The sequence below is a fragment of the Acinonyx jubatus genome, chromosome C1 (genome assembly GCF_027475565.1).
Source record: "Acinonyx jubatus isolate Ajub_Pintada_27869175 chromosome C1, VMU_Ajub_asm_v1.0, whole genome shotgun sequence".
Taxonomy (NCBI): Eukaryota; Metazoa; Chordata; class Mammalia; order Carnivora; family Felidae; genus Acinonyx; species Acinonyx jubatus.
In genome coordinates this window covers 217,058,286-217,085,134 of record NC_069381.1, presented here as the reverse complement: position 1 = coordinate 217,085,134, position 26,849 = coordinate 217,058,286, and the positions used below count along the sequence as shown (strand labels likewise).

Below are 26,849 nucleotides of genomic sequence, written 5' to 3'. Positions count from 1 at the left end.
GCACGTGGACGGGGTCTGCCGGGTCAGAAGGCGCCTTGTTGTCCTCGTGTAACTGTTCTGGTGGTCCAGTGTGACTGGGAGGGCGCGGCGTCTGCGCTGGGGGGGCCTCCAGGCGGGGATGTGCCCTCCGGGCCCAGCTTCATAGTTTCCTGTGCAGAGGAGTCACCCCGTCTGCTCTCGGACCTTTCTCTCCCCCACCCACTCCTGTGGCAAGTCTGCTCAGCTCTGCCTTCAAAGTTGGCCCCAATCAGGCCACTTCCGGAAACTCCTGCCACCACTGACCCTTCCCTCCTCTGTCCCTGCAGCCACCGAGGCTCCGCGCAGCCACAGGGCCCCCCGCGTTGCTCCCGCATCCACTTGGCATCTGTCAGAGTCCTTTGCTTGGCTTGCTCCCTGCACCCGTCGCTCACAGTCCCCCTTACGGCTGCTCCGGCCCCCTCCCCGCCCCTGCCAGTGCCCTGCCCTCTTGCAAGCATCCCTGTGGCTCCTCCTTTCCCGTTCTCAGACAGCTGCCCAGTGGAGTCCTCTCTGCTTCTGGGTCGATTGTGCCTTGAGCACTTCCTCTCTGATGGCCATGCTCTGGGCACCTCAATATCGTAGGGGACAAGATAACCGGATCCCTGGCCCCCGGGAGTCTGTTCTAGAAGGGAGAGCTCTCGTGTGGGAGATACGCCGTGTCTGACAGACCCCAGGACAGGAACGGTGTTCCCGGGAGAACCTCAGCCGCTGTGAGGCCACCAGCTGGTGGGGACCCCGGCCGCACCGATGGCGGGCCCAGCCGGCCGCTGCACAGGCCCACTTCCCTTGGCGCCGGGGCTTTCCCGCTTCCCGTCCTGTCGGGAACAGCCTCTGGGCTGGTGGCAGGGTCTACGGGTGCCAATGGAGGATCCAGCGGGGGATCCCGTTCCTTTTTCGTGTCCGCGGCTCGCTCTTTATCCCCTCCGGGGCTCACATGAGCTGGCAGCATGGCGGCCTTGTGTCGACAGGGGAAAGCTTTGCCACCACCAGTTTCTTAAAAGGATGGAGATGCGTCTTACAGAAAGGTACACCGAAGTTAGTCACTCCAGCTTGAGTCTTTGCCTCCGGACGTCACTTAACCCATTCATCTGTCTGTCCAGTCCCCGTGGTGCCTGCGTGTGTTTTCACGTATGTGTGAGGCGCCCCCGCCTCGCCCAGTCTCCCCACCGCCGGCGACGCTCAGGCCTGCCTCTGTCACCCAGACATCCTGCTCATCAGGAATCCGGTGCCTTCCGTCTTCAGAAAATGCTGAAGCAGCCGCCTCTCACCTCGCCCTTCTTTGCTGGGCACCAAGGCATGGGCGGGGCGGGGTGGGGGCATGCCTGCTCGGCCCGGGCTCTGTACCAGTTCCGTGCGGGGGCTGTGGAGACGCTGGCCCCGGTGGACATGCAGTGCGTCCTCTGACCCCTCCCAGAGCAGGTACGTCCCAGCCAGCAGCCGCCCGTCACGTCCTGAGTGCCGGGGGCCGCCGGGCTGGTCTTCTGACTCTCAGGGACAGCTCGGACCTACGCTGTCCCTGCGGTTGGCTTTCCCCGCTATCGGCCGAGCTGTTTCTGCTCCACATCAAGTAGAAGCTGGACACTGCCAGGGTGTGGAGCGAGGAGGGGGCCCCCCTGGTCGCCTGTCCTGGGGGGTCCTGCAGAGTTCAGCTCCCTCCTCGGAAAGTTCTGTGATGTCGCTGAGCCCCTCTACCTGCTTCCCTCTGAGCACGAGGTGCCCCGGAGGCCCGGCTGCTGTGGGTGGACCCGCCTCCCCTCTCCTCTGGCTGCAGTGTGCACGCCCTTTGGCTCTCTGCGAACGTGGGAGTTCTGGTCACTCAGGCCCTGCTGCAGCGTGCACGTCCCAGGAGGACGAGGAGGCCTGTACCCAGGCCAGGCCCCGCGCCGAGCCACCACCCGTCTCCCTGCTGGCCTGCGCCCGAGGACCTTTGAGGCCCCTGCTTTGTGGGTTCCTCTGTCATTGGGGGTCTGGCGCCCCTGGGACTGTCAGTCACATGCTCAAGGCGGAGAAGAGGTGCGCGTGCCCAAGTCACACAGGGGAGGAACACTCAGGTCTTCTGTGCTTCAGGGCGCTGCTGGGCGTGGGAGGAACGTGGTGGGGGTGCGCGGTCAGCGGGGACAGCGTGTGGGGCCTGGTGACTCGTGAGGACCTAGACACTGTGGAGGAGGCGGCCTTGGAAGGCCCGGCTGGAGTCCGTCTGGGGGCTCCGCCGAGCGTCAGGGCCGTGAGGGCAGGAGTCGAGGCCAGTGGGCGGTGGGCGTGGGAGGGACGGGTGCTCAGGGGAAGGGCCTGGTGGGACAGGGGCAGAGCTCGGCACAGAAATGCCCGGCACGTGGGAGGCACCCGCGGGAACTGGGCCACAGAGAGTGTCCACGGTGGCTCACAGGAGATGTGGCAGAGCCCTTGGGGTGGACGTGGCCCATGATGGATGATCACCGGGACACGAGCTTCCGCTGGGGGTGGGGAGTGGTCTCAGGGCTCTGCCGTGGGAAGAGGGCTTGCCCCCAGGACTGGGGAGGGGGAGCCCGGAGCGTGGGACTTTCTCCTGCCCTGCTGGACTGTGGAGGGTGCGTGTCTCTGTGCGTGGATGTGTGTAGACGGCTGCTTGCTGAGTAGGCAGAGCGCTGGACTTGACAGGCAGCTGACTCAGGCAGCTCTCGGGGGGCCAGTTTGCTGAGAGCGGTCGGGGGCTAGCCCACCTGCCCCGCCCTCCGGTCCTCCAGCTTGTGTGTGCTCACCCGTCCGCGCCCCTTGCTCCCGTCTTCCCGCCCCTCCAGGCTCTACTCAGCTACCCCCCTGGACCCTTGGGGTCCTCTCTCAGGCTGGGAAACAGGTGGCCTGCCCCAGCCCTGGGGGGCCGCACTGGTGGAGCAGGTGGGGGCAGGACAGCAGAGGTGCGGGTTGTCACAGGGTGACCAGATGGCGGCCTCAGGGCGAGCTTGGAGGCGCCTGTGGCTCTAGACGGAGTTGGGCTGTGGCAGAGCCCAGATCAGGTTTAAGAGACGGTCAGGAGGACAGTGGGTGAGGGAGGGAGGCTCAGGCTGGGGAGCTGGCCAGCAGGACAGGGGGCGAACGGTGGCTGCAGCAGGTGCGCTCTGGGGGAGGTAGGGTCCAGGAGGGGACCCTGCACCAGGGGACGGGTGCAGGGGGGTGCTGGGCCTCACTTATCAAGGGAGCCGATGGAGCCGGGCAAAGATGATGGTCTTCAGGGTGCGGGGAGGGGCAGAGGTGCAGTGGGAGGGCCAGTGCTGGGGAGGTGGAGGGACCAGCCCGGTCGCCACCGCCCCCTCCCCGGGCCTTCCATACCTGGGCTCTTGGGAGAGCGGGCAGAGCCCCGAGGGGCGGCCGGGTAAGGTCAAGGGAGCCTTGGGAGGAGACCCCCAGGAAGCCGGGAACGGGGGTGGTTCGGGGAGCCTGAGAGGGGAGCGGCCAGAGATGAGCTCGGGACGGAGAGGGACGGTCGGTCCGGAATGTTGGCGATGGACACAGAAGGCCTGGAACCCGTGTTTGTCAGGGTTCTGCCCGGAACCCAGCGTTCTGTGACTGCTGCAGAGATGGTGTTGGGGTGGCCAGGTGCATCCTGGGAAGGACACCGAAAACCCAGGGCCGGGAGCCTGGGTTCCTTCCCAGCCACAGAGCGGAGGCACCGCTCCCCCCCCATCCCTTGGAGCCTGGCGAGCCGGCACCTGCCCCTGTCCCCTTCCTCTGGCCGTGTCCGAAGACTGACCACAGGCCAGGGTGGCCAGCTTCGTTTTGTTTGTGGTTTGGGCCCTTTTATTTTAAAGAGCCGCCCCTCCTTCCCAAAGTGTCAAGGCTCTGCAAAACCTGGCTCTGACCTGGCTCAACACTGCACGTCTTAAAAAATCAACAAAATAACGAGAGGAGCCCCTGACGCACCACCCCCCGCCCAGACGTCCACACGGAGCTCTGCTCATCTGATGTCTGGTTTTTCCAGAAGGGAACCGAGGTGCAGTGAGGCCTTCCGTCTTCTCCCTCGTGAGGTTCTTTTTTCATTCCTGCGTCCCTAACAGACTCATGGGATTGCTTTCCACTGTGAGACTTTTCACATGTATTCAATTTTTATTTATCCTATGTATTATTTATTGGCCATTTGGAGTCCCCTGTCTGTGATTTAGCTCTGTGTGTGTGTATCTTTGCCCACCGTTTTCTACGCGATTGCCTTTTCCCTTGATGGTGGAAGCTTCTTACATATTCCACGGCCTGCATTTCCGCATCTGGTCTTTCTGGTGCAGGACTGGAGGCTGACGCGGCCGCGGCCGGCCACCTCATCTTTGTGTGTCTGGGAAAGGTCGCTTCACCCTCAGCTCACGCTGTCCTGTTGTCTTGCCCGTGTTCCGAAGCGTCGCTTTCCACATTTTTGTCCGTATTGCTTCCCGATAGATTTGTTGTTGCCAGTGTGACGTAGGGGCCCTGTTTTCTCTTTCCCCTTGTGGCTGGTCCGTGGCCCAGCACCATTTATTTCCTGCCCTCTTCTCCCCCAGCCCCTGGCAGCTGCTCGTGTGCTCCCTCCCTACAGACTCGCCTTTTCCAGAATTTCATCCTGAGGGACTCAAACCGCAAGGTCTTCCATAGCCTGGGGGCCGCAGTCAGGCTGACAGCCAGGGGACCGGTGCAGTGGGGCTTTATCTCTATGGGGGGGGGGGGGCTCAGCCCACCCCCCCACCCACCTGGAGGCCTGGAATTACTGCCAACCCACCTCCTGGGGGGTCCCTGCCTCTTGTGGGGGGAGTCCCTGCCTCCTGGGGGGTGCCCGCCTCCTGTGGGGAGATCTCTACCTCCTGTAGGGGGTTCCAAGCCTCCTGTAGAGTCTTGCCTTCTGTGGGGGGGGGGGTCCTCACCTCCTGTGGGCGTCCCTACCTCTTGTGGGTGGTTCCCTGCTTTCGCAGGGGTCCTGTGGGGGGTCCCTAGCCTCCTGTGGGGTCCTGCCTGCTGTGGGGGGTCCCCACCTCAGCTTCTGTTGGTGCTTTCCCCAGTCTTTTGTTTTCTTTTAAACAATGGACGCGTTCTAACCTGACGATTTCCATCTCTTTCTCTGGGACACCACACAACACCGAATTTGTAGACCGCTTGTCCTCTTACCCGTGTTCTCAAGCTATGGCTCTGGGCACTGGGTGTTCTTGGCATGTTGTAGTTTTTCATTTGAGTTCCCATCACGGGGCATTTGTCACTCCCTCTCCCATAATCAGAGGGAGCCCCGTGCTCTGGGGAGCCCCGTTTCTGGGCGGAGCCCTGGCAACACAGCTCTCTCGGCCCGTCTGGCCAGCAGAGAGCTGCTGTTCCTGTGTCCAGGCTGCCCGGGGTCGGCTCCAGCACCCCCCCATCCCCCAGGGGCATTTCTGTGTCTGCCCCACCCCCACACTCCGTGTGGCCTACAGGGACCCTCACTCAGGTGACCTCAGACGGCTCCTGACTCTGTAAATGTCCTTGACTCGTCCAGCATCCTGAGGTGTCTACCGAGTGGGGGGTGGGGGTGGGGGGGTCATTGCAGTCGAGCCACCGTGCGGCTGTGACATTTCAACGCCAGACATTTCCCAGTATTTTCTCCCGCTTGTCACTCTTGCTTGGGACAGTGGCCGACGTGGCTGTGTTTTTTGAGGTTCCCTAGAGGGTCCTGGCTGGCTGGTTTCTCTGCTTTCCCAGGTGGGGCCCCGCAGTGCGGGTAAGCTAGAAACGTCTCCCAGCCTCAGGGCTGCGTGAGGGGTGGAGGGATGTGCTTAGAGCCACCACTGCCGCCCTTCACAGGCCGAGGCACCTGCCCTGGCCTCGGCCCGCACTCTCGATGGCTCCAACTTGTGACTTGCCACCTGGCTTGTTTCCAGAAGGAACCTAGCCCCCGTTTCCAGTCTTTCCACGTCCACTAGGGTATGGGGTGAGACAATCTGTTCTCTATTCTGAACGAGAGAGCTAGCACTTTGATTATAAATGTGACTTCTGTCTCCAGGTGAAGGAAGGCTGGTGTCACCTGGACGGGAGCAGAGCGTGTGCCCCGTGTGTCCCCTGCAGAGCCCCACTCTGGCCTGCCCGGGCCGCCACGAGGGGCTATGCAGCAGCTGGCCGCTCTCTGCCAGCAGTGGGGGTGGGGGTTGGTCCGGCTGCCGGTGGCTTCCTGGATTCCCCAGAGAAATGAATTGGGACCAAGAGCCAGGGAGGGGCCTCTCCTCGACCATCACCTGGCCGGCTGTGGGCGGGGTGGACCCTCCCCACCTGCCCCCCCGCCGTCAGCTGTCCTGTGCTGACGTCCACCTCACTTGGGTCCTCTCTCCCCAGCAAGGAAAACGCATCCGGCTGGGCGCACACCCAACTTCCAGAAGACCTCGAAGCATCTGGGCAAGGAGGCGAGCCAGAAGCCGGAGGCTCCGAAGCCACCACGCCGGTTAAAAGGCTTCTATTCTACATACAGCCACGAATGACTGTCTAGAGAGACCCACCTGCCCCCTCAAGGAGGGAGGCCTTCGCCCCCGCCCTCACCTCCTGGGAGGAGCTAGACCAGGGGCCATCCCGGGACCCCCGGGAGGCGGGCCACTGAGCCCACAGCCTCTGCTCTGTAGGGGAGGCCGGCGTATGGCCCAGGGGCCATCGAGGAGCCGCAGGCCCTGGAGAGGGCCCCCCCCCCCCCCCCGCCCCACGCCAGGGCCGCGTCTTCCCTCCCAGGACGCACTGCCCGGCTAAGCAGAGTCCCGGGCTGGGGGGGCCAGGGCCGGGTCGCTGGTTCCTCAGCACTCCAGGCCCGTGGGGACAGAGAAGCTGTGCTGAATGCCTGCCAGGCCCACCAGTGTGGCCGCAGTTCCCAAATAAAGTGGCCCTTTAAGGCAGCTCCAGCTTCCGTGTTGGCCTCCAGGCTCTGGCCGAGGAGCTGGTCACGAGGTCCCGCGCTGCCTGTGGTACCGGGTCGCAGGGCACCCCGTGGGGGTGGTGATGGGGCCCGGCAGCTGTGCCCCAGCGATGACGCAGGACTCCGCTTGGTGGGGTCTGGTGAGGTGGCAACAGACTGGACAGTCAGGATGTCCAGCCAGGCCCGGCCTCACAAAGCCGGTCCCCACTTGGTGGGAGCTGGAACCTTCCTGGGACACGCATCAGGATGCGTGTCCAGGGCAGGGAAGGAGCAGACAGCAGGTGGGTCCAGGCCTCTTCCGTCTCGCTGGCACTGAGCGGGCACAGGGCAGGCCGCTGAGACGCGGACCCTGCAGCCTGGGGGCTATGCCGCCCGGCGCGGTCTGTGTCCAAGCCCTTCCCCACCCCCCAAGACACCGCCCCGAGTCACGTCTGCTGTGCACAGTCCACGGACACATGCTCAACCCCGAGCTGGGCAGGATGGGGCCACCACAGCCACACGAGCTCTCCAACCTTTTATTCGTACAAGGACTCAAGAGCATGTGACGCCAGGTGACGCCGTGCAGGGGGACACAGCAGGCCTGGCTACGGCCCGGCCAGCAACTGTGCTGGGGCCACCCCCTCCAGAGAGGCACACAGGGTGGGGACGCCCACGCGCGGCCAAGGCAGCCATCTGGGCACGTGGGCGGCCGCTGCCCCAGAGCCCCCGAGAGTACAGCTGGCCTTTGCCTGCTGGGAAGGAGGCCCCAAGCCCAGCCCTCTGGGGTGGCAAGAGCAGAGTTATCACGAGGTGGGGGTGCCCGTGGGGGAGCGCTGCCCGGCGGGGCACAGGCTGGGGGCCCTGACCAGCGCAGGACGCAAGGCAAAGCAGCTCGAAATGGCCTTGTCGGGTCCCGGTGCTGGCTAGGACTGCTGTGCCCGGCCACAGGGCTCAGCATCCGACAGACCCGTGAGGGTCCCCTTGCCTGAGCCCCTCTCTGGCAGGGTCCAGCCCCCTCCCCAGGACCCACAGCAGCTAGGGCCCAGGAGGGAGGGAGGATGGCAGGGTCCCGGGCCTGGACAGCCCGAGTGAGCAGGGGTGCGCCCAGGTCCGGGAAGCCCAGGTGCCTCCAAGCTCTGGGAGTAGCTGAAAAGCAGCTCTGGGTGAACAGGTGGATAGCGTCTGTGAATGTATGTAAGTTTGGAAAAGCCCTTAACTGTCAAAGCCCCCTCCTGGGCCCCCTGCAGCTGGTGGGGTCAGAAGGGCCAGGCCTCCTGGCCGGGCTCAAGTTTCACTGGCCTCCCTGCGTCCTGTGGCCATGTGTCACCTCCAGCCCTGCCTGCCCCACCTCGAGCTGGGGGCCACAGGCCTGGGGGCGGTGAGAGGCAGGGCACGGGCAGGCAGCTCCTGCACGCGGCCGCAAGTCCCCATGCAGGTGTGGGGCCCGTGTTTGAAGGGGGCACCCAGCCTGCTCTCCCGGGATGGCCAGGACCGGCACCCCCAGCCTCGCGTGAAGGCCAACCAAGGGCGGGGCCCGGAAGTGGCGAGGCCGTGCCCATAGCGGCCCATCTGTGTGCCCCAGACCCTCGTAGCCAGTCCTTGGCGAGAAAAAAGTCCGGACAGACTCATCAGCAAGGGTGCCTTCCCAGTCAGAAGCCGCCCTGACACTGAGGGCCTCGGGGGGCGGGGTTGGGGGGGGCACGGCATCACGGGGGCCTGGCGGAGTCAGAAGGGTTCATGCATAATCTCAAAGCCCCTGCTAGACCCTGGATGGCAGAAACCCTGATGCCCTCCCAGGGATTCTTAGGCATCCAGGGGTGGGCTTTGCTTTCTGACACACGGAGCCCGGAAGTTCTCGGCAGGAGGAGGCAGGAGAGGAAGGCACAGGCTCGCACTCTCCAGTGGGACGCTGCTCGGGGAGCTGGGGGAGAGGTGCGGGCAGGCAGGCGGGAGGTGGCCACCGGCATCCCCCAGGTCCCTGAAATACATGGCTTTTGGGGACATTGTTCCCGGCTGACCTGAGGCCCTCATACAAAATTAAAAGCCAGGGTGGCCGGCAGGACCAGGGCCCCCTGCCCCACCCCAGCACAGTCCCAGAGCCGGGGCCCCTCACTGTCCCTCCCTGTCCTGCCCCCGGGCCTCTAGGCCCAGCAGAATTAAATATCGTCTGTTTTGCGTTTTGGCAAAGTCAGTTCTTGGCCTCGGTCCCTGGGGCCTGCGGCAGTTACCGCCACGTGGGCCTGGCGGCCGAGAGGACCAGGGAGAGGAGCAGCATTAGGGACACGCAGGGCCGGGGGCAGCCGGAGGCGGAGGTCTTCTGGCCCTCCCGCTCTGACAGGCCCGGGAGGGCGTGGGTCAGGGTCGTCCGTGGGCTGGAGCTTTTCTTGCTGACTCTCCGGCCACAGAGGTCGTCGGGGCAGCTATCCCCGCTGCCCGAGCCACTGCTGTCGTCACCTGGGGAGGAGAGGAGGCTCCAGCAGGCCCGCCCCACCGTGAGGGGACCCCGGGCACAGCAACCGTACACACAGGCCTCCCGCGGTCGGCTGTGCCAGTGCCAGCTCCGCCCTGAGCTCCCTGACCTGCCCGGGCCTGCCGGGTCCGTATGGACATCCTGGCCAGGCCCAGCTGTGCTTGGGGACACACGGGTGGGGCCTGCTTGGTGTCTGTGTCGAGACAGCAACAGCATCTCCCTGCCACCGTGGGGGCCTGGGGGCTGGAAGGGTCTCTCCAGGGCACCCTTGCCCGGCCCCGCCCCCGCCCCCAGGGCCCCGCCCCTGCCCCCCGCCCCGCCCCCAGGGCCCCGCCCGCACTGGCATCCTGGAAGTCCACGTCGTTGCCGTTGTAGGCGCTGCGAAGCCGGTTGGTCATGACCTTCAGCTGCATGATCTGTTGGCGGACCGTCATGTCGGGCTTGGTGATGTCCACCTCCACCTCAGGGTTGTTGATCTGATTGGCCAGGCCATCACCCATCACTTCCGGGAGGTACCTGCGGGCCAAGGGCAGGCCCTGGGTCACGGCCTGGTCCCTGCCAAGGGGCAATACCCTGGCACGCCCTCCCACACCCCTCTTCTCCTGCCCAGGTGCTGGCAAGCTCGAGACCCCCAGTGTCCTTTCAGGGGCCGATGGGAGCCCACAGTCGCGGGGCGCGGGCACACGGAGCACGGTACACGCTGCCGGGAGCTGGCCCGGGTGAGGGTTTCCTGTGTCCTACTGTGTGTCTGGGGTCGGGCACGGCCCTGTGCACACAGCACTTGGTGCCACAGGCCACACAGGCCCAGGTGAGACCGCGAAGGGGGGCCGGCCTGTGGCCAGCCAGGCAGCAGCACCTACCGGCCCTTGGCCATGCCGTTCCAGCAGCGGTCGTCACTGGCGGTGCTCATGGCCATCTTCTCGCTGCACAGCATCCCCGGGAGGCTGATCCAGAAGTCCTGGGCATCTCGGAGCTGTGCCTTGGCCTCGGAGACCTGCAGGGCGGGAGTCAGACCACGGGGCGCCCTGCTCGGCCTGCCCTCCCCTCCCCTCCCCTGTCCACCCAGGGCCCGGCGGGCTGAGGACCACTCACCAGCTTCTCCAGTGAGCCCGTGGGGGGCCTCTCCTGTAGCACCAGCTTGCCCCGGCGCTGCTTCTGCTCAGGCCCAGAGCTCTGGGGGTTCACCTTGGGGTTCCCACAGCCCTGGATGACCTGGGGGAAGACCGTAGGGGTCCTGCGGGGGCACGAGGCCACATCCGGGATGCCACTCCACGCCCACCGCACCCTCCTGCCCGCACCTTGGCTGTGAGCATATCCCTGTTGTCCTGGAGGGCGTTGATGGCTTCTGCGAGCCACAAATGCACACTGCCGATGACGCTTTCCGCACCCGACGGGCCCCAGAACTTGTCGGTGATGAGCACCATGGAGTCTGGGACAGGCATGGGCACACGCACAGAGGGCATTTGGTAAGTATGCACGCCAGCCAGGCCGTGTCCACACGTGAGCTCACGCGTGTGCTGATACGCACGCGTGCCGGCCGGCCAGGGGTCCGTGGGTGAACGTGTTAGTTCCTGTGTGTCGGCATGCACGTGTGTTGGGCACACGCGTGTGGAAGCTCACGTGTGCTGGCACATACTGAACTGGCCCACCGTGGGCGGGTGCTAGTTCACACGTGTGGGTGAGTCTCACGCATCAGCACATGTGAGCGTGTACACGGGTCAGCCTGCGGGGTCAGCACAGTTAGGACTTACCAGTGCCGGAGCGCGGGCACGCTGGCCCACCTGACGTCAGCAGCGTCAGCTCACATGTATTGATGTGGATGCGTGTGGGCCCCCCACGTGTCGGCACGTGCACAGGCCGGCTGGCCCACCGCATGCGGTGGCCCGCCTTAGGTCACGTTCATGTGGGCACGTATGCGTGAGGGGGCCCTTGCTCAGCGGGGAAGGGCGAGGAACTAGGACCCCGCAGGGCTCCATCCCAGGCAGCAGCCTGCACTCAGAATGGCCTCCCTGTCTCTTGACCCCGGGTCACCCTCCTCCCAGGGCCTCTGACCAGGCACTCCCGAGGACAGGACTGGCTTTGTCCCTGCTCTGCTCTGGCGCGTGGTGGCAGCGAGGGCTCACCCAGAAGGTTCCTCCACTCGGCGTCGAGGTCGGCCTGGTTGGCCAGGCAGCCTTTGAGCACATTGCGGCAGTAATCAGGGCAGGGCCGGGCGCCGGGGACCCCCAGGCAGTGCGCGCAGTAGACCAGCTTCATGACAGCCCTCGAGCACTCCGGGCCCAGGGGCACCTGCGGAGCCAAGGCAGCCTGAGCCCAGCCCCGCAGCTGGGCGTGCCCAGCCCCCCAAGGAGCCCCGGGCTGGAAGGCTCTGGACAGAAGTCAGGAGGCCTCAGTTCTGCCCCACCCACAGTGGGACCTCCGCCTGGCCCTGGCCCTTCTTGGGGAGCCCCTCTCTTCTCAGATGATCAAGCAGGCCCACGGGTCGTGGGACCACTCATCCTAATGACTGCTGCCGTCCTAGTGAGCGACTCCCTGGAACACTGCCGTCACCAAGCCTCACGGGGGAGCATGAATAGGTCTGTGTGCCACGCGCACGAGGGGACTGAGGCTCAGGGCTGGGAGGAGGACCCACTAAAGGACGCCAGCTGGAGGCAGAGAGGCAGCTCACACCCAGGGCTGTGTGGCTCGGAGGCCGATGCCCTCCCCCTCCCCGGTTTGTCACCAGGGGGTCTGACTCCAGCTGCCTCTTTGGGGACGGGCCTGCTGGCCCTCGAGGCCTCAGGCCCCGGCCAGAGGCCTCCGAGCCAGTTGCCCTTTCGACTCCCGGCCCCTGACCCCGCAGTCGACTCGGCATCTAGCCCCACACCTTCTCCCCTCTGGTCCTGCATGGGACCCAGGCTGGCTGAGGATGGGACCGCCCGGCTGCCCCCACCGGAGCTCAGGAGCTCAGTCACGGGACATTGGGACGTGCTGTAGGCGGGGCAGGGAGCCAGGAGACCCGGGGGCAAGGGGCGGGGCCGAGATGCAAAGCAGCGGGGGGCGGGGCCTAAGGGTCCCGGGGGATGGGGGGGGGCCCCCGCCAAGCGCACCTGGGCCACCTTCCGGACCACATCACTGGCCACGCCCAGGCCCTGCACGAAGGCGCGAGCTGCCACGAAGGCGCGGGTGGCGCGCAGGCGCAGCTCGCGCGGGGCCTCCCCGAAGGGCCGCAGCGCCTCGGCCTGCTTGCCCAGACAGTCCAGGTAGTCGTCGGGCAGCAGCAGCTGCGGGTGCAGCTGCCTGAAGAGGCGCTCCAGCAGGCGGGCCCAGAACTCGGCCAGCGTCTCCTCCAGGTGCAGGTTTGCGCCGCGGTAGTAGAGGCGCAGCTCGGAGTACAGGTCCCGGAAGGCCCTGGCGCTCTGCGTGTACAGCTCCCCGAAGGCGCCGGGGAAGGTGTCCTGCAGCGCCCGCTCCGACTCGTTCAGCAGGTGCTGGAAGTGATCTGGGCCAGTGGGGGGGGTGCGGTGAGGCCTCCCGGGGGGGGGCCTCCTGTCCCCCCCGCACACCCCCTTCGCTGTGGAGGCCAGGCCGGGATTCAGGGGGCTCTGGCCCAGACCCCCGATGCCCCTAGGACTTCTAAGACCTCCCCCCCCCCCCCCGTGGCCTGGGGTGCAAAAGCCTGGGTGGGGGTCCCCTCTCGGGTCTCAGGGCCTCCAATGGACACTTCTGAGTTGGGGGCAGGCTCAGGGTGCCCTCAGGGACTCATTGGGATCACCTGCAAGGGGGGCAGGAGGGTCCTCTGAGTCAGGAGGTGGGGCTGCCTCCTTCCTGCTCTTTCCTCCCTGCGTTGCCCCCCCCACCCCCCAGCCCCGTGTCCGGCCCTCCCTCTCATGCCTCCCAGAAGCTGGCCTGCTTGAGGGTCCGGGTTGGATCTCCTGTAGCCCTTGGGACCTGCCCAGAGCCCCAGACAGATGTGCTGCAGCCTTCCGGGAGACAGGGCGTGGGTGTGGTTCCAGGGAGATACCCTGCACCCCGTATGCCCAGAACAGGGTCCCGGACAGCACCCACCCCCTTTAGTAGCAAGAGTGCAGTCTGTAACCACACGGCCCCTGCACTCGGACTCGGCCCCCAGAGCCGTGGCCACCCTCCCTGCACAGGCCCCTGGACCCTGGGCCCCCAGGGGTTTTCAGGCTCCTCCACATCTACGCCACCCAAGGCCCTGGGCTGTAGGGCTCAGGACACCCTGTGCAGCACCCCAGGTGGGAGCCGGGCAGCTCCTGGCCAGGCTGTCGGATGGTGGGAAGGAGGCGGGGGGCTGAGGTCACAGGCCCCCAAGGACAGCCACTGCTGCAGGTGTTTCCAGGCTGGGCCTCAAAGCCACTCAGGCCTGTCTGCCAGCTGCAGGCTCACACTCTCCCTCCTGTCTCAGCTCGGGCTCTGCCGGGGCACCTCCTCCCTCCAGTCAGACCTCAGGCTTCAATCTCAGCTCAGAGGTCACTTCCTGGGGGCCCCCCACCCCAGCGCCCACACCGTCCCCCTGGGGTGGCCACCGTGGACGTCGTTACGCCAGCCCACTCTTCACTGTCCAGGGCGTTCGCTCTCTGCCCAGACACGGCGTGAGACTCCGGGTGTGAGACCCACGAATGCCACACACAGCAGCTGCCCCGGAGATGTGAGGGCCACGCCCGGGGCCCCAAACTCCTCCTGCCCCCGCACCAGCGCAGACCCGGCCCTCCGAAGCCCCATCCTCAGTGCCCCGCCCGGAGCTCAGCCCTCACGCTGTGGTTCCTGGCTCCGGGCCACCTGGTGGCCAGTGCAAGGCCTGTTCCTGCCTCTAGGGATAAGGAGCCACCTTGAGAGCAAGAGGGACCCTCTGAAGGGCCGACAGAGGGATGGGCCTGATCTCCCCAAACGTGCACGTGTATTGCCGTGCACACCACGGGGTGGACAAAGTCGCCTGCAGACCACCCCACGCTCACGGGTCCCCTGCTTGGGCCCCTGCATGTGGGCAGCTTTCTGCTACCGGGACACCCCAAATCTCAGCTCCCAGCCTCAGAGCGCTAATAACCCCACCCATCCTGTGACCCTGCCTCACCAGCAGAGGTGCCCTCGTGCCCCGCTCCCCACCGTGTCAGCGTCTGGTGGTCCCCAAACCCCAGTGGCCTGCTCACCATCGAAGTTCTGCAGCTGGGTGGTGAGTGTGGCCTGCAGGGCGCGGCCGCTGTCCAGGAGGGCTGTCTCCAGTTCAGCCCGGCTGCGGTTGGCCAGGTTCTCCTCCATGTGGCTGGTGCAGCAGGTGTAGCCCTGGGGGCAGATCCGCAGGTGCTCACCTGTGGGGAGGGGCCGGCGTGAGGGGAGGAGGGGCGGGGAGGCTGCTGGGGCATGGGTCCGGGGGCAGGCACAGCTTTGGGGACCAGGAGAACTGGCCCTGGGGCTTGGCGGGGTCTCCTGGGCAGGGTGGGCATGAACAGCGGACCCTGGGAGGGGCACAGCTCCAGTGGGGGTCCCGGGGTAGGCAGTGCAGTCCCCAGCGTGGGACACAGGAGCAGGGCTTCCTCCGCAGGCCACCCTCCAGGCTGTCTGGGACAAACGCAGCCGGGCTGGTCATAAAGTGAGGGTGCAGGGATGTCGGAGGTCCCCCTGGCCCCTCAGTCCCCCTGCTGCCACCATGCAGGTGAGGAGGGCCATCCCAGCGGCTCTGGAGCAGCTCAGGTCACAAATGTGACCCAGCACGGAACTGCCTCAGGGCCCTGTGTATGCGCGGAGGGGTGGGCTCCCAGACTCAAGGCTCCCCAGGGTAAGCCTCCAGGCCTGCATGGTGCCCCCTGCCTGGGCTCTGGCTGAGAACGGGCAGGGAGGAAGGGGTCGCTGACGGGCAGGGCCGGACAACCAGAGCCTCCTTACCCCCCCCGCCCCCCCCACCCCATGCCAGAGCACGTGGGGGGCAGCCTAACCCAGCCAGGACACGGCCTGGACACAGATCTGCCAGGGGCGGGCAAGAGGACACACGGGTGTCTCCGGATGTCCCTTCCGCTGCGTCCCCAAAGCCCCCATCACTCCTCACACCGCGGCCTTGGCCCTTGGCTCCAGGGCAGCACCACTATCCGTGTTCCCACCTTGGGGTTAAGGACAGGTGCTAAGTCACACAGCCCTGTGGTTACACCGCTGTGCATACTGCGCCGGCCGCAGGTCCCAGTATTACGATCACAGCAGTTCAGAGGTGGGTGCTGTGACCCCACTTTACAGACCAGAGACACCGAGCTCAAAGAGACTAGTTTCCCGTCCAGTCCATGCTGCACAGTGAGAAGCCAAGGCTACTTGCTTTCAGGCCTCCCCGCCCTCTCCACCCATCCCTACCCCACCCTGCAGGCCATACTTCCTGCCTCTAAGCTGTGGGAGCGGTCCCTCCTGGGGCCTCCTGGGCAGCAAGGGTCTGACGGGGGAGGGGGGGCAGGGGCTGTGTGGGGCTGTGTGGGGGCGGGGTCATCCTGTGCACAGTTGTGGGGTGGGGGTGCGGCGGCCTGGGCAGAGTTCTCTGGGTCCCGAGGGCTGGGGGCTGGCTCCAAGGTGAGCCTCGGGGGAGAATCAGCAGCCCTGGGTGCAGGCAGCCTCTAGTAGAGGCCTCGGGTGGAGGGGAGAGAGAAGTTATTATCCTGAGGCTGAATTGCCCCGAATTGCCTCTCGGGACCACCGGGTCACACCACGTTGGACTGTGTTTATCTGCTGCCGGGTCTGGCCTCCGTGCCCGTTGGCGGGACAGGCGCCGCCGAGGCCTGCAGGTGCGGTGGGAGGGGCCGCAGGTGCCTGGGGGGGCACTCAGACACAGTGTCTGGTCTCAGACACCTGCTCCCCCCAGGGGCTGCATGCCTAGAGGACCGCCGCCCCTTCTCCCAGGGCCTGGAGGTGATGCTAGCATGTCCGTCTGAGGGGGGCTGGGGCCCCCATCTTGGGGCAGGGCTGACCTCGGGGTAACAGACTGGAGCTGGGGACCACTTGTGACCACCTCCAGGGGAGCCCCAGGTCTGCGGGGGTGTGTGGCCGTTGGGGACCTGAGGCCTGACCCTCTGGGTGAGCCAGACCTTTCCGGGCCTTGTGGGGACCAGCTGGGGCTGAGGGTCGGAGCCCGGGCCTGGTGGTGGTGGGGGGGGGCACCCGCCAACATCCCTGTGCCCCTTCTCCTGAGGGGTGGCATGCCCAGGTGCCTCCAGGCAGGGAGGGCTGGGCCAGACAACAGCTACCATGCTTCCCTCTCGGGTGCCTTTGCCAGCGGGAGGCAGGACGCTGGGCAAGATGAGGGTCCTCTCCATGGGGTCCCTGGGCCCCAACCAGGAGAAACCTGAGCTCCCCTCCTCAGTGGGGGCCCGGAAAGCACCCTCTGCACACCGGGGTCCCAGTGGTGCTGGGGGGTGGGGGTGGGGGTGGGGAGGGCGAACCGGGGGTGTGGCCTGGGGCAGGGGGCAGGTGCCAGCCGGGCTTCAGGTGGGCCCGGGGCCGCCCAATCCTGAGTATCTGCAGGCTGTGGGGGCGGACGGCATCCCTGGCCGGCTGCCCTCCCTCCTGAACCCTCCCGGTCCCCCAGTGGCCCAGACCCCCTCCCCGAGCCTGCCATTCACACAGACAGCAGAGAGGCTGGGCAGAGGAGGGGGGCGCCGAGAGATGCAGCGGGCTCCGCCGTGGGCGGCTGCTGCGTGGGCTCCCTGGCACTGTCCCCACAGCCTCCCCAGCCCTGCCCGGCCACCTCGTCCAGCCGCCCGGTGGCCTGCGCTGTTCCGGCTGCCCCGGCACAGCCCCCGGCCCTCCCTCCCTCCGCGGACACACGGGAGTGAAGACACGGAGCCAGAGCCCGGGCGCCGGCCTGAGGCCCCGGGCAGGCTGGGCCGAGGCGGCCGCGGGGCAGACGCAGGGGCTGCAGCGCCTGGCGCTCGCCCTCCGCCCACCCTGGCCCGGCCCGGCCCGGTCCGCTCCGCACATCGTCTGACGGCCCTGGACGCCGGCCGGAGGCGGGCTCAGCAGCGCACCCCCGCGCCTCCGGGAGAGTGGGCCTGCCCCTCCTGGTCGGAGCCAAAGCGCTGGGCGGGGGTCTGTGGGAGAGAAGGGGACCCCCCCCCACCCAGGGCAGTGTGCACGTCAGACTGACGGAATCGCACCCTGTTGCTTCGAACCTCTCCAGCCCCGAACCCCCCCACCTCTCAACACCTGCCGAGAAACGAAGACTTGCCCGCGCCAGTAGGCGCCGGCCCCTCTTCCCAAGGACGCTTCCACCGGCCGGCTGGTGACCGTCCCTCCTTCCTCCCTCGGTCCCTTTGCGGTTTTTGCAACAGCGGGCCGGCCACATCCAGGACTTCCCTTGGCCTGTGGGACACTTCCTCCCTGTGGCGATCCCCGGGGGGAGGGGGGGTTCTGGGGAAACGGGAGGGAGGTCCGATTCACCGATTCACGGTGGGATGTATGGCCCGGCCAGTCCTGCGATCCCTGGGGCTCCTTCCCTTAGGCCCCGCCCCCAAATTCCCAGATTCCCTCCCTTCCTGCTCCTCAGGTTAAAGTGCTGCACCCACTCCCCTCACCCCATCAGCGGCTGCTTCTCTTTCTGGGTGGCAGACCAGAGGTCCACCTTTTCCCTCCAGATTCAGATCTCTCGGGGTCACCCCAGACCCCCGGTTTCTCTTCACTGAGCCCGTACCAGTCTATGACTTAAACATCTTTAAGGCTCACACCCTTCTGCCACCTGCTGAGCGCTGGTCCCAGCTGTCCCATCTTAGCAGCCTCCGGATGGCGTTCCCCACCCAGCAGCCACCCCCACCAGCACTATCACCCTGATGCTTTAGCCCAAGACCCCCTTCCCAGCAGTGGTCACCAGCTCCAATGCCGGACACGGACCTCATGTGTCCAGGCCCAGCCCAGCAGCCACCTGTGTCTGGTGGCGCTAGAGCCCTCCCAAGGAGACTGCAGAGGGAAGATGGCGCCACGCCAAGCCCACGTCTCCAGAAGCTTCTAGTGCTCACACGGGAGTATGCAGACTATCTGCCTGCCCTGTCTTTAAAGCCACAGCCCCAATGCTCTGCACCACCTGGCCCAGCGACCCCTAGATCACTCTAAGTCACTGTCGACAATCAGCCTGCGCTAGCCTCCCTGGATGGGCTGAAGCGGGGCCGTGTGCCCAGCTCCAGGCACCAAAACCCAGCAAGGGAGAGGCCCGGGTCTGGAAGGGCAGGAAGGGGGCAGCTTCCCCACCCCTCTCCTTTACTCAGTTCTGGACCCTACCTGGAGCTTTGCCGGCAGACGGGGTGAGCGGCTGTCCAAGGCTTTCCCCTGGACAAGTGCCCCCGCCCACTCCTGCTCCTGGACCCTATGTAGCTCCAGTGGCCACAGGATCCCCCTGGCATGTCTACCAGCCGACTGGGGGTGGGAGACACGGAGCAAACAGAGGGAGCTTCCCTGGCCGCTGGCCACAGCGGAGCTGCAGACCTTCCTTTCTCAACAGCCCCCCATCCCCCAGAAGCATCTGCCCCTGACTAGTCCCTGTTGGAGGGTCACACTTGATCACCTAGAGTCCGTCCAGAAGGGTGGCCTCGGATGCACCTTGCAAAGGACATTTCAACCACGATCTCCTACTCCCCCTTACACACCAACAACACCCATAACCCCTCCTGCTTCCGACCCAACCTGCTTCCCTACCCCTCACCGACCACCCAAAGCCCCCTCCCACCCCACCCCCACCATTTCAGGCGAATGACAGCGTCACCAAGCGGCCCTCTGCCAGTGCTGCCGCAGAGCCTCCGCCAGGCACTGGGACCCGAAACCGAGGGGCATCGGTGCGGACAACTCCTCGCTCGGTGGGTGGGAGGGGTGGGCCCCCCAGGCCTGTGAGGGGCTGCGTCGCCGGGGCCGCGGAACAAAGGCTGGGCGCCCCGGTGCCCTCGCCAGTCGCTGCGGGCCAGGACGCGTGCCGCGGGGCGGGAGCCGGGGAGCCAGCGCGCGGTCTGGAGATGCGGCGGCGGTGCTCCTGGCGCGGAGGGGACCGGGCGCTGGTGCAGTGGGCGCGGCGGGCGCCCAGGGGCTGCGGGGGCTGCGGCAGGCGGGCGGGGAGGCGGCGAGCAGGGGGGCCGCGCGGGGGGCTGCGGCAGGCGGGGCGGGCGTGGGGGAGGAGGGCCACGCGATTGGCGGGGAAGGGGCTTGCCGCAGTGGGCGCGGCAGGCATGGGGAGGGGGTGGCAGCAGCGGGGACTCGCGGGGGCTGCGGCAGGCGAAGGGGAGGGGACGGGTCTGACGGAAGAGGAAGGGGGGCTCGCTGCAGGAAGGGGGCTGCGGCAGGCGGTGGGAGGCACTGGAGGGGGTAGGGGGTGGGGGGTGGGGAGGGCGGCGGGACGCTGCGGGATTGCCGGCGGAGAGGGGCCGGGAGAAGGGGAGAGGTGGGGAACGGCAGGAGGGGACGGGGTGGGGTGGCGATGGGGTGCGGCGAGAACGGGGACCCACGATCCACGGGGTGGACGCTGGGGCACCTGCTGCAAAGCGGTGGAGAAGCGGAGCGAAGATGCGCCTGTGGGGGGTGAGGGCAGCGCAGGGCAGGGCGGACAGAAGATGGGGCCGAGGCGGAGGTGACGGGGGACAGGGGTGGGGATGAGGGGGCGAGGCGGAGGGAGTGAAGGGAGGGGTGGCAAGCCTGGGGACGGGGGCGCTGGGGGACCGGGGAGATGGAGATGGCTTGGGGTGGACGGCTGGCTGGATCCCAGGCGGGGTCGCCCAGCTTGGATCCCGGCCTCGCAGACGCCACCCGCGCCGTGGCCCCGAGAACCCTGCGCGGCGGCGGCGGCGGCTCCAGCGGCGGCGTCCCAGGCTGCGGTGGCGGTGACGCTCCGGGTGGCGCGCGACTCCGGCTGCGGGCGCGTGGGGGGGGGGGGCGCCTGGGGACCCGGCCGGGGGCCGGCGGAGGAGCAGGACCGGGCCGGAGGGCTCGGAGGCGGCGCAGGCGGCGCAGGCGGCCAGGAGCCGGAGAGGAGCAGCTGCCACCGCCGCCCCGGCAGCCCCGCGGCCGCACGGGCGCGCACGGCGAGGGCGCGGCTCCCGGCAGCGGGGACGCGCCTCCTCCCGCAGCCCCCGCCCCGCCGCGCTGGCACCGCCCCGTCTCCCAGGAACCCGCGGGCGGCCTCCCCGCGCCCCCTCCGGCCCGGCCCCTCTCCCGGCGGGGACCCAGGCCCTCCTCCGCTCTCCCCCCGCAGCACAGCCCCGAGGCGCAGGCCCGGAGCGCGCTCGGGAGCCGGGAGCCGGGAGCCGGGGGCGGGGGCCCATCCCGGATGCTGACCTGAGGCTGGGGGGGCGGGGGTGGCAGGGAGGGGATGGGGGTGTCGGCTTTCTCCTGGGGACGGAGAATGGCAGCTCCCCACCTGGGAGCCCCCTCTCCAGCTGACGACGACCAGACCCCCACTGCTGTCTGGGGCCCTCAAAGCCACCACAGCCGCTACCTGTCCCCTCCAGGCCTCCAGCCTCTCAGCTAGGCGACCTGGGCCTGTGTGCCAACTGCTGATCTCCTTCCCCTGGGAATTGGCCAACCCCCACCTGGCCACAGGCTCCCCGGGCACCCTCCCACACTCGTGTCTCTCCCTTCCCTCCCAGGACACCGGGACAGCCCTCACCAATACCTTGTACTCCCCGGAGCCCTGGCCCTGGCCTCACCTGGCTGCCACCCCACAGGAGAAAACCACCCACTCAGGCCACCCTCCTCGTGGCCAGCCTGCACTTGGAGAGACCTACCTGGCAGGCAGCGCTTGATCAAAGACCCCTCACCAAAGCCACAACACCTAAGACTCCTGAAGAAGGGGGTTTCACCAGGTAACCACAAGGCTGCTCTCTGTGCCGCCCGGTTCCTGCTCGGGACCTCCCGGGCAGGCCACCCTGCCAGTGAGCACCAGGTTTGGGGGCGCCTCGGTGAGGCAGTGGGCCTGGCCTCATCAGTCTGGCCACAGCTCTGGCCAAGAGACCGAGCCCTCTCCAACAGGCCTCCCCTGGGTTGCTTCAGGGTTCACAGCTCACTCTATGACCTCAGAACAAGTCAGGGATAAAGGGGACCCTGGGTTTGTGCCTGCTGCACCTGAGACCTCAGGTCTAGGCTGCAGGGCAGGGAGCAGCACTCTCTTGGGGCCCAGGGGTAAGTGCTCCCCGGAATCTCTCCCATCAGGCCGAGCTTGGCCCAAGCTGAGCTGAGGAGAGCACCCCCTTGGGCTCATCCGCATGCCAGGCAGCTGGGCATCGGTGGGGCGTGAATGCCTGAGGCTCTGCACAGCCCTCCCATCCACCCTCCCCTGGGGCCTGGGGCAGCTGAGGGGGCCTCTCCAGTGTCCACAGGGAACGACCTGGAACAGCAGGAGGGGGTACAGCTCAGGGACCCTCTCTGCTGTGTTCCCCGCAAAGACACGCCTCAGGTCTGCCCATCCTCCCCCCTGGGACCCCCCCCCCCCCCCGCCACAGGCAAAGGGGGCACCAACTCCTAGCTGGGCTGGAACATCGGGCAGGACCCTCCAACTGAGCGAGCCCACAGGGGCTCACGGTGACCCGGGCCCAGTCTCAGCTCAGGCCCCATAAATCCTGGGGCTGAAAAGACAGAATGGGAAGGGGCAGAGGGCTCGGCTGACGCCCCCTGACCCAGCCACTTCCCGCCAAGCCTGGTAGCCATGTCCAAAGTCACGGGTGCCATCGGCCTGGCATCCCAGCTCCTCAGTCCCCCTCCAGCTTGTGGCCCGCCACTTGCAGTAACTCTGGGTCCCAACGCCCTTCCCCCTGGCCCCACCCTCTTTCAAGGCCAACTCAGGCCTCCCTCCAGGAAGCGTTCCCAGGCCCCCCCCCCCCCCCGGGGGCACAACACCCACTCAGCACAGGCAGCCCACCCTCCCTGGCGGCAGGAAGGCCACTCTGCCTGCTGGTGGGGCCTCCACTTCCCTTCTCTTGTCTCCCTGCCCAGCACCCAAGCCGGACCTGGGTCAGTAAACAAATATGCCTGAAGACACCGCACAGAGACACTCTTTGTCTGGTGTCGGCATTCAAGGAAACGCAGCTTCGTGCCATCACGGCCCCAGAGTGGCGGCCTCAGACCTTCCTGACCCGACCCCTCCCACAGGCAGCAGGACAGCGGGCAGCATCCACGAGGGGGTTTTCGGGGCGAGTCTGCTCCCCACAAGGGTGCCCTTGTTCTCACAGAGGCCCGGCAGCCTCCGCGGGAGATGGGAGTACTCGCTGCTTGCTGTGCAAGGTGTTAGACGCGATCTGCACAGCAGCCCCTCTTTCCCTCGCCGCGGCGGGCGGTGTAGGCGCTGACATTAATGCCCGCGGTCACTCGGCGGGAAGTGGCTGAGCAGTGCTGGCCTCCGGCTCCCCCCCGCCTCTCCCACTGCGAGACCTCCCCCCACGCCAGCCCCGGGGTGGGGGGGCGTCCTGAGCAGGATGGGGACGCGGAAGCAGGGGCAGGGGCAGGCACGCCCTGCCGCCCAGCAAGCTGCAGACGGCCGGCCCGCTGCCTGGGGAGGACGGTCCCCCCCCCCCCCCCCACCGGCTGAGTCAGGGGCCGCCTACCGCCCAGGCACCTCCACCCGGCTCGCCAGCCCAGCTGGCAGGCACAGCTGGGGAGGGGGCTGCGGATCTGGATGGGACACAGTTCACCGTGAGTGACAGAAAAACGGCATTATTTCTTAGCATAAGAGTATCTGGCCCAAAGGAACTGAAACGAAAGCAAGGACTGGAACAGAATCTCGCACGCCCCTGCGCACAGCGGCTGCCTCACAACAGCCGAAGGTGAAAACAACCCGTGTCCGTCCACGGAGAAGTGGGTCACAAAACGTGGCAGAGCCACAGGACGGAATATTATTCAGCCTCAACAAGTAACGAAGTGCGACACCTGCTACGACGTGGAGGCACCCGACCTTGCCAACGCCGTGCGGAGTGAAAGAAACCAGACTTGAAGCAACAAATACCGTGTGACTCCCTGTACGCGGAGGCCCCCACGGTCGTCAGAGTCACAGTGACAGAGCGGAAGGTGGGCGCCGGGGCCAGGGCGGGGCTGGGGAGTCCGTGTCCCCTGGGGAGAGAGGTCCAGTGGGGGAAGATGAGAAAATTCTGGAGACGGATGGTGTGGACGGTGCGTATGTGTTTAATGACCCTGACCTGTACACAAAAATGGTTAAAATGCTAAATCTTTTCATGCGTATTTTATCACCAAAAAAGCAAGACCCCCCCACCCCCCACTACCTGCAACGTACGTACGCTAAACATCTAGCACGTACTTTCACCAAAAACTTACACTGGTTTACTTTAAATTATTCAGGACATACCTAAACTACAAACTTTTTCGCTATCTGGATTACCAATTTAAGAAGATATACTGCAGTTTTGTTTCCAGCCCTTCGTGGGGTGTGGACAGAAGCCTGACTGAAGTCACACAGGCTCCGTCCCTGCAACACTCAGGCACTACCCCAGCTGAGGTCCTCAGACCCACAGCCCCAACCCCCTCAGAGCAGGCTGAGTACCAGGAACATAGAATCGTACCCATCTTACAGATGGGCAGACTGAGGCTGGCTGGGAGACGTTCCGTGACTCGCTCAATGTCTCAGGTCTGCTGCCTGACGCCACTGGCTTGTGTGCCTCCCTGTCTTCGCTGAAGGGGAGGAAATAAGAGCACGGTGGCACCTGGGGCCCACCAGCAGCTTGGAAGTCCCGCGTATGGACAGGAGACCCCTCTCCTGGAAGCTGAGCCAGGCCTGGCCACTTCCATTGGCCTGCACCATCCTCTCCGTGGCCAGGAGCCCCAGGGCCAGCAGGCCACCTCCACCTGGGGGGTGGGACACCTGCCTAGACGCTCCTGCCAGCAGCCAGCAGCCAGCCCTCCGCCGGAGGCAGCGCCCACCAGGCCCCGCTGGGCGCACAGAGGGTCACGTGAGCTCAGCGTCTGCCCGCTTGCCGGCTCCCCAGAGGTGGAGCCCTGATCTTGTTTGGGTTCGCGGAGCAGGTGGGAATGTTGGGGACCATCCTATTCCCTGGCTTCTCCAGATCAGTTTCTCAGGGTCCGGTGAAGCTGCAAGCATGTCAGAGAAGGGCCGGGCCCCTCAGGAGGTGGGCAATTCTGCTCCCCTAGGCACCCAGCGTCTCAACCCCGGCCCTGTCCAGCCATGCGCGGCAGGCAGAAGGGCACACAGGCACACAGCTCTGGATGGGGGGGCATGGTCCCGCTCAGGGAAATCCTGGAGCAGATGGTCAAGGGGACGGAACCAGCCCCGTCCCCAGAGAGGGGCCACGGGGACGTTGGTAAGGCCCCACGTGACCCGGGCGGCGAGAGGCCCCCCCCGATGCAGGCTGCCAGACTCCAGGCCCGGCTACGGATCGAGGGTGTGTGTGGGTCCTTCCGGCACCATCTCCTATCCCCCTCCAACCTCTACACAGGATCTGTGGTTACTTCTGGTGCCTCCACCTGTGGCTCTCTTGTAAACACCAGCTGCCACCCTCCAAGGCCACACGGAGTCCTTCCTAGGTGTGGGCATGGCCCTATGCTGGGGCAGGGCTCCCTCACCGAGGGCTGTCCTCCAGGACCAGCTCTTCCCACAGTGCTCAACTACCAGAGACCAGGGCCAGCGGGCGGGAGCATGGAGGCCACACCCAGCACTGGCCGGTAAGCAGAAGTGGGGGACTGACCAAGGGGAGAATCCTCCTCTCCAGCCTAGATCTCTGACCCCCGGCCGTGTGGCTGCTCAGCCTCCCACCAGGGGCCCTCCCCCACGGCGCCTGCAGAAGGCAGGACCTGGAGACGGAGGGCCCGTGTCCCCAGCAGGCCCCGCGGCATGGACTCTGGCTGTGACCACGGACACTCCATGCAGCAGGCACTGCTACCATCCCCATTTAATGGAACAGCCCTCTGAGGCTCAGAGAGGTTCAGTAATTGGCCCAAGGTCACACAGCGAGTGAATGTGGAGCTGGCACTTGAACCCCAGTTGGGAAGGGTCTTTGCTCTACAGCCCTGGCGGGGGGGTGGGGGGGGGGGGGGCGGCGGCGGCCTGACTGCAAACCTCACCTCAACACGCGCATGTCTGGATTCACGTGTTAGCTCTCCTTGCTTCCGACTTCCTACATAACACGTGGTCACCGTGGCCAGCAGAGCCACAGCTCACAGGACACGACCGACGCTCGTCCTGTCCTCGTGCCACTGGCTCTGCCGGTGGCTGCGTTTCAGCGGGAGAACAGCCCCAGCACGCGGGAGGAGCTCAGGTAACACCCACTGAGTGATGCAGAGAGACTGTCACCTCTGAATGTCCCCGTCACCTCCGGGTGCCCGTAGACACCCCTGCTCCGCGGCCCGGCCCCACCCCCAGCCCCTGCAGGCCCTCCTGGGTGCATACACTGGCCGGAGCACTGGCCCCGCTGGACCGTCTGCTGAGGCCCGCTGACCCCTTCCCGGGGCGCTGACGAGTCGAAGAATTACGCGGAGGACCACGAAGGACGCCAGGCAAGGCGCAACGGTCCTCAGAAAACCACACAGCGAACGCGTGACGTGGTGCCTCGCCCGCTCTCCTAGGAGCGCGCTCTGCGTGAGCTGACGGCAGGTCTAGAGCCAGCAGAGACGTCAAGGTCGTGGAGAGTGTGAGAGGGATTGCCGGCCACCCGCTGCAAAGGAAAGGGGACAGAGTGCACCAGCGGCTTCCACGGCAACCACGCCCCAGATACCCCACCGCTGCCTCGTTCGTAGCAACAGGAGACGCTCAAGTCCACTTAGAGGTTAGCAAAAACAGAAACGCGATTTCTTCCTCGGCCGTGCTTGCCAATTGCCCGAACTCCTTCCCCGGGCCTCGCCATGCACCCCAGCTGAGGACCCCAGCCTCCCGCGCCCTGCCTTCACACCTGTCGGTCCGCCACAGTTCGCCCTCCTCCAGAGACGACTCCGCCACCCACCCCTGCGAGGCCATCCTGGCCCCAACGCAGAAGGGCACCCCTCCCCCGTGCTCCCGGCCGCTGGTCCCACCCCGCCCAGAGCTTTGGTTCAAGGTGCTTCGCATGAGGCGCTACCGGCATTTCTGGAAGCCACCTCCTGGCTGTTCAAGAGTGCCCAGCACTTCACAGGGTCCCTGGCCCTGACCGAAAATGCCCGCAGCGCACAGCTCCTACTTGGGAACCACACCGGACCCTGGGGATGGGGCTTTAGCTGTGTGTGTCTGACCTGTCCCCCAACCCCCCAAATGCGCAGTGATGGGGACGTGCCAGTCCCTGGGTCACTTGAGGGCAGGATGCCAAGATGCCCGGACTCTCCGTGGTGTGGGCAGCCCGTGCCACGCCGGGGGAGGAGGTCAGGACGGTGGAGCGGAATTAAGAGCCTCATCCTTTTAAAATAACTCTGTCGGTCCACTGTGTCCCACACTCCATGACAACGAGATGTGAGTGATCATGAGCCAATCCAGGCAGTGGGTGGCATCATCTCTGTCCCCAGGGCCTGGAGATGGTCACAGGTGGGTGGGATATACTCCCTTGGCCCCCAGAGCCAGGGACAGGCAGTCGGGGGCCCCGGAGCCTAAGGACACACTCAGTT

General features: G+C 66.3%; 3 protein-coding genes across 6 annotated transcripts in view; 2 read left to right on the top strand and 1 right to left on the bottom strand.

The window, feature by feature from the left end:
• Positions 1-6,300, top strand: part of ANKMY1 (ankyrin repeat and MYND domain containing 1) — a 43,767-nt gene extending 37,467 nt beyond the window's left edge. The window contains 2 exon segments of the mRNA XM_053216037.1: positions 5,981-6,099; positions 6,101-6,300. Of these exon segments, the coding sequence (XP_053072012.1) occupies positions 5,981-6,099; positions 6,101-6,166 (185 nt within the window). The 3' untranslated portion in view covers positions 6,167-6,300.
• Positions 6,301-7,368: 1,068 nt separating this feature from the next.
• GPC1 (glypican 1) overlaps positions 7,369-26,849 on the bottom strand; it is a 28,192-nt gene continuing 8,711 nt past the window's right edge. The window contains exons 1-9 of one of the 2 annotated variants that reach the window (XM_053216039.1): positions 17,496-18,073; positions 14,471-14,629; positions 12,410-12,801; positions 11,444-11,609; positions 10,619-10,749; positions 10,413-10,532; positions 10,181-10,314; positions 9,661-9,836; positions 7,369-9,304 (exon numbers count right to left, since the gene is read on the bottom strand). In XM_053216039.1, coding sequence (XP_053072014.1) covers positions 9,075-9,304; positions 9,661-9,836; positions 10,181-10,314; positions 10,413-10,532; positions 10,619-10,749; positions 11,444-11,609; positions 12,410-12,801; positions 14,471-14,629; positions 17,496-17,634 — 1,647 coding nt within the window. In that variant the 5' untranslated portion in view covers positions 17,635-18,073 and the 3' untranslated portion in view covers positions 7,369-9,074. Of the gene's footprint in view, positions 9,305-9,660; positions 9,837-10,180; positions 10,315-10,412; positions 10,533-10,618; positions 10,750-11,443; positions 11,610-12,409; positions 12,802-14,470; positions 14,630-17,495; positions 18,074-26,849 lie in introns of those variants that run through there. The other variant, XM_027046050.2, reaches the window with a different exon arrangement.
• Positions 17,497-23,574, top strand: LOC113595582 (translation initiation factor IF-2-like). Of its 3 annotated transcripts, none has more exons than XR_008295675.1 (3): positions 17,497-19,132; positions 20,909-21,124; positions 22,251-23,546. XR_008295675.1 is itself a non-coding variant. In XM_053216040.1 (2 exons), the coding sequence occupies exon 1, from the start codon at positions 19,990-19,992 to the stop codon at positions 20,599-20,601; it is 612 nt and encodes a 203-aa protein (XP_053072015.1). In that variant the 5' UTR covers positions 19,773-19,989; the 3' UTR covers positions 20,602-21,124; positions 22,251-23,574. The 3 variants fall into 3 exon arrangements, 1 of the variants encoding a protein (XP_053072015.1); XR_008295674.1 differs by lacking the exon at positions 17,497-19,132 and adding an exon at positions 19,592-19,707; XM_053216040.1 differs by lacking the exon at positions 17,497-19,132 and having other exon boundaries at positions 19,773-21,124; positions 22,251-23,574.

What these genes read in the sequence shown, in the direction of transcription:
- LOC113595582 (XM_053216040.1), top strand. Translation starts at nt 19,990, where the DNA reads ATGGAGATGGCTTGGGGTGGACGGCTGGCTGGATCCCAGGCGGGGTCG.